A 6,000-nucleotide genomic window follows, 5' to 3' on the forward strand; every position below is an offset into this window, starting at 1 on the left:
GGTGAGCCTGAAATAAACATTGAGGATACACTCAATAGTGACTAATGCAAAGGTCAGGATTCTCTAACTGCAGCTATTGGCTTTGCAAACTCAGCCACTGCAGTCCTTGGGGAACACTGCCGTGTGCTCTCTCCATCTTGCTCTTTAATACTTTGGTACAGAGTCACAGCAAACTCATCAGGGAGCTGCACGTTTCAGCTGAACCAAACACAACTAGAAATCTCTCCCCACAGCGGCTGGAGTGATGAGGGAGCCCTGTGACACACGCTGCCTCAGGAGCTACATGTTTTTAACCAAGTCCCACAGGGAGTTATGGCAGATGCCACTGGTAGCAGCCCAGTTCTCTTCCCCGCATCCATTTTTAATTCCCATCTTGAGAACAGCAGCTGCACTGTGGAGATCCTGCTCAAATCCTGTATCAGGATGAACTGTGGCATTTCTGAACTACTCTAGGCTGCTCTTACAGTCTCCTGGTTGCTTTGGCTAAGCAATGGAAATAAATGCAAATGCTGCACACTGTGCCAGTCAAATTCATGTGACCAATTTTCAACTCTTTTATCATCCCCAGCTTGCTGCGGAGGTTTCAGTATGCTCAGAGGTTAAGTGGTACTGTAAAAGGAGGAATACCTTAAGACATGGATCCCAGCAACTCTGGTGCCCCTCTAACACATCCCAGAACAAGGTGCATCAACACTAATATGGACCTGTTAGAGCAGGTCCAGAGGAGGGCGACAAAAATTTTTAGAGGGATGGAACACCCCTCCTATGAGGACAGGTTGAGAGAGTTGGGATTGTTCAGCCTGGAGAAGAGAGGGCTCCAGGGAGACCTTATAGCAGCCTTCCAGGACCTAAAGGGGGCTTATAAGAAAGATGGGAACAAACTTTTTAGTAGGGCCTGTAACAATAGGACAAGGGGTAATGGTTTTAAACTAAACGAGGGTAGATTTAGGCTAGATACAAGGAAGACATTTTTTACAATGAAGGTGGTGAGGCACTGGAACAGGCTGCCCAGAGAGGTGGTAGATGATCCATCCCTGGAAACATTCAAGGTCAGGTTGGACGAGGCCCTGAGCAACCTGATCCAGTTGAAGATGTCCCTGCTCATCGCAGGGGGGTTGGACTAGATGACCTTTAAATGTCCCTTCCAACCCAAACCATTCTATGATTCCATTAGCTTGCTCTTACTGCCTGAGCTGGCGCAGCCTGAGAGAAGACAACAGATGGATATAAAGTAAAGGGTCCAAAATGCAACCCCGATGGGCAGCTACAGGAAGATTTGGGTTTGGGGGTTGTGAACAGAGATCTCGGGGTGTGGGGCTGGGGGCAGGAGGTAGCAGAAGGGGTTCAGGAAAGAAGGCCAGGGAAAGAAGGGAAGGCACAGCAGGCAGGCTTACTTATACAGAGGTTGCCAAGCACTCTGTCAAGAAAAACTAATGTCCTGTTTTGGCACCAATGATTACAGAGCAGCAGAAAACACTCAAGCCAGGAAACGTAGAGACAGCAACAGAAGGACAGTTGAGGGCAATTCCAACCTCCTGCAGTAAACAAGGAAGATGTGGAATTTCTGCTGCACCACTAAAGTTTACAACAGAAACTGATATTCTCAAGGATGTATTTTCCCCCTGAGATCTATAAACTTATTGTCCGATTCTCTGAGAAATGCCATGCTGAATTGTTGCACAGAATTCTCTCTCTGAGAGGGATTTCAAACCTCAGGCAAGAAAATACACTGGTCAGCTAGCACTTGGTAAATCTGACCCATGTGAATATGCGGTCCTCTCCATTAGCTGCTGATATAAGGCAACAACATCAACCTGGTATCAGAAGGGGCAGCTGCCTTTGAGAACAAGAGGTAGACCAGTAACGCTAACAAAGGAAGTAATGATGCTGTTGCATTGCAACCAGTGTCATCCCTAACAGTCCAGACTCCAAATGCACAAACCTTTTTTTGCAGCAACAGAGCAAACCTATTACATGCTATATTTCCACCACATGCAGGATTAAACATGGTTATCAAGATCTGTGATTTTCTGTCCTGACAAACAGGTGACACGCATATAACTTGTATGGACAAAACTGAAAATCTCATTATTGCACAATTTCAATATCAGTTGGGCTCTGCAGACGGAAGCCACAGTACCTAGGTCTCCCTGTGGCTCTTAAACATCGGCTTCCGTGGCAGGAAAAAAAGAAAAGAATTGAGGAATTCCCCTTTCCAAGGGTATGCAACAGGTAGTGAAATTTTCAAGGGGGTAACCCGCAAGTTATTGTTTGTGAAAATAAAGAAATAAATAAACTCTTTAATGCACCAGGATGGTAAATGATGTGCGAGTACCACATCCTGCCACTGCCAGGCAGACAAGGGCACTTCTCTAAGGCCGTCAGGACAGAGGAGCACCAGCCTCGCTGAGGGGCAGCAGCACTCCCAGCACAGAATCCGGCCTCTCCAGCCTCGGCAAAGGGGCACGGCCTGAATTCTGCCCATTAGCCAGCACCCTTAAGAGGGGGGCCTCACAGGTGGGCAGGAGATGAGCTAATCCATGCTCAAAATACCAGCCTGCTCTGTCGTTAGATCTCCTGATCACCCACATGTGAACATGACAGGCGCTGCTGATGAGCAGCTTATCTTTGGACTTCTGTTCAAGGAACAGGAGTTTTAAAGGAGGTGAAGGGGGTTTATTTGATGGGTGGACTTATGTGTACACAAACTACTGTAATTTGATTTTAAAGAGATCTGAAAAAATAGGAGCAGTTCTTTTTACTCTCTTTGTAGACAGTATTTTATGCTCCTGATGCCTTCTGCTAGCCGTCATTCTTCTCCACCCCATCAAACCAAAATTCAAACATGGCACTGCTTGTGCTATGCCTGTCCCTTTCATCCTTGCTCTTCTTTTAGCACAAAGGAAACATTACCTTACGTTACCGTAGGAACCACTCTGCCTGTTTTAAAAGTGCCTATCACCTCCCCATGTTTCCCTCTAGTCTCTGTGATGCCCAAGCAGCAAGATTTTGTCCCAGCTACGCAGGACCGAAGCGGCAGCATCGCCCTCGGGGTTGCTGAATCGGGCACCAGTCAGTTACAGTTAAGGGAGGGAAAAACAATAAAAAACAGCCAGCGGCTGCTGCCTTTCACAGTCCCGGCACCAGCGGCGGCTGTGAGCTGCCCAGCCTCGCTGCCCTTGCTCCCACCTGGAGATGAAGCAAGTGTTCCTGGCAGAGTGAGCTAGAAGTAATAATAATCACAACGGAGGGGTAATACAAGGGCCAGTGGCTCTTAGATCCAGAGACCTAAGCACTGCGAAAAGATTTCTTACTTCCCACTTGCCAATGCAGTCCCTGCTGCCCTGAAGTTAGACTCCATGTCCCTAAGTACCTTAAAACTCTGATTTTCTGGAGAGAGCCCAGCTGCCTTATGGAACACATCCAAGGTAAACAAAACGCATATGTACTCCTCTTCCACTGCCTTTCGTGAGCCTATATATGAGGCAGGTGGAAGCATTAGGGGCAGAGAAAAGAGGATTGCAGCAGCAGCTTGAACAGTGGTTAAGAGTGGAATTAATACCCATAATTATAAACCAAGGGTTGACAGGAACAGCAATTCTCTGTCCTCTGCTCGTCCTTCTTCAGGGGATGCTTTGCTACTGTTGTTTCTGTGCAATAAGAGGCATTGATGACAATGCTTAGAGTACTAACAGGTGAAAACACTTTCTTCCTTTTCAATTTATCTATAGCAATGACACTTTTTTTTTTCCCTTTAAATATGCTCTTCTTAGCCTCTCATTTGTGGAACTGTATGAAAATAAAATTAAATCTAATAGCCAACAACTAAGTGGAGATCAGAAATGCTTTTCAAGAAAGGTGAGTTATCTGTATTAACTCCACTATCTCAAGGACTGTCAAAAAGAGCAATTTGGAGCCCTAACAAGGGTATAACCATTGTTTTACAATGGTGTTTTGTGCCAGTTGTGACTTGGTTTTCATGCCTTTAGTTCTCATAACACATATATACACTCCATGCACTTCAGCATGGGGTGTTCAATGCTCTCTATATGCAACTCTTCCCAAGCACATGAAGCCAAATACTGTGCCTTTTCTCTGAAAAAGGAGGCACCATGGCTACCACAAAGCTTCTTCATTGCTCCTGTGGACCTCTGGAGATGACTCACTCCACCATACTCCAAAACCAATAATCCCTATCAATTAAGTTAAATTGAAATTTGGAGAACAATAAAGTCATGGATAACATTGAGCTGAGCTATTCTACTTCCACCCAGCAGATATCAATGGTAGACACCTATTTCACTGTTGCTGATACGCCCACTCAGCAGCTACCTGAAGTGTTATACACACAACCAACTCTTTACAATACAAATTTGAATTCAGCAAGAGAGACTGAGTATTCACCACCAGACCCTCCTGATTTTTTTTTTATCTGTCTAAAACAATGGCACCCAGCCTGCTGTTTGCAATAAAGAAGTTGCCTGAAAGATCCTTACTGCTTGTAAGTTGGGCTCCTCCTGTGAGAGGTCCTGTGTTTGCACGCACCTGTGCAATGCTGACACACCAAGCAAGGCTGGGCAGTCCACATATTTCTATCCAATTTCATGCTTCCTGTACCAGCACCTGGCCAGCTATGATTGTATCTACCTGTCTTGGTTTTTTTAAGAGAGCTGCCAGAGGTTTTACACTGGACCGCAGTTAATGCAAACTGATTCATAGCTCGTAAAGTAGACTCCAGATATGCTAACAGCATGGAGAAGTCTCATATTGAAGGGGTACTGACACTCATGGTATCATTGGCGTTAATACACATCTTGACAAATCATTTGCAAATTGTCTCTGAACTACATTATCACCTTCTATACACTCCCTCATAGGGTGGACCAGACTCAGGAGCTAGGAAAGCACCCCAGCAGTCAGGATGCAGAAATGAGGGCTCTAACGGCCACAACATGTTCGTAGCATGAAAAAACAGGTTCCTTTCCAGTTATTTTAACATTATTAAGAAAGTCTACACTGTTTCATCTGCCTCCTAAAGGCACCAGCGACAGTGCCATGCCCAAATCCTTCCTTACCTCCTGTACCATTTCACAGTACAGATTGTATGCAACAAATTTCTAGCTACCCTTGCTGAACAAGTTTGAAATAGCGATGGCAGCCTTCTCTTTTGTTTGCTATTGTAGCTCACGATAAAAATACCATCTTCTATATTCACAGACTGCCATCGGTACTTAATAGTACTGGCAGCTCTGAAAAAAACACATTAGCATCCCTAGCATTTTCCACCCCCCTCCGCGAAGGCTTTTTGGTTTATCTAGTGGGTATCTGCCTCTCCCCGTTTTGCTTTGCTTTCTGCCTTTTCAATTTATCTACAGAGAGACGCAACAAGAGCGCAAACTGCCCCACAGCAGCTGCCCGATCCCTCAGTCCCTGCCTAGCTGCAAAGTATTCCCACTCCCAAGGTAAAACCGGAGGAGGTTTGTACACCTAACAGCACCTTGCTTTCCACCTGCCGGGTAAGGAGGGTGCGGGGGGACAGGCCTCGCCGTGGCACCGGGGCTTGCTTCGCCACCCCGGGGCCGACTCCGCAGGGAGCACCTGCGCCTCACCCGCTCCCACCGGCACCCAAAGGGCATCTTGTTCCGCCCTCGTCACCCCTCAGGCCGGCGGAGCGCTGCCGGCGACCGCCCTGTGGCGACCGCGTCGACCCCGGCCTGGCCTGGCCTGACCTGAGGGGAACGGCCGTGCCAACCGACACCGGCACCGGGGCAGCCCCGGCACCGGAGCAAGGCAAGGCAGGGGAGGAGAGGTGAGGGGAGGGAAGGGGCGTCCCCTCCGCGGTCACTCACGTTCCGCTGGCGAGAGGCCGCGGGCAGGAGCGGCAGCGCCATGACCGCCCCGGCCCGCCGGGAGCCCCGCGCCGCTGGGGGCGCCGTTGCCTGGAGACCGGCCGGTGACGTCACGGGGGGCGGGGCCGAGCCACGCCCTCCCGGCCCGGCC

General features: G+C 48.2%; 1 protein-coding gene across 1 annotated transcript in view; it reads right to left on the bottom strand.

Annotated features, from left to right (window-relative positions):
- EFHC2 (EF-hand domain (C-terminal) containing 2) overlaps positions 1-5,891 on the bottom strand; it is a 62,087-nt gene extending 56,196 nt beyond the window's left edge. Inside the window, exon 1 of the mRNA XM_010571372.1 lies at positions 5,850-5,891. Within this exon, the coding sequence (XP_010569674.1) occupies positions 5,850-5,891 (42 nt within the window). The remainder of the gene's footprint in view (positions 1-5,849) is intronic.
- Positions 5,892-6,000: the final 109 nt, after the last annotated feature.

Source organism: Haliaeetus leucocephalus, unplaced genomic scaffold, assembly GCF_000737465.1.
Source record: "Haliaeetus leucocephalus isolate CR32 unplaced genomic scaffold, Haliaeetus_leucocephalus-4.0 Scaffold317, whole genome shotgun sequence".
Lineage (NCBI taxonomy): Eukaryota > Metazoa > Chordata > Aves > Accipitriformes > Accipitridae > Haliaeetus > Haliaeetus leucocephalus.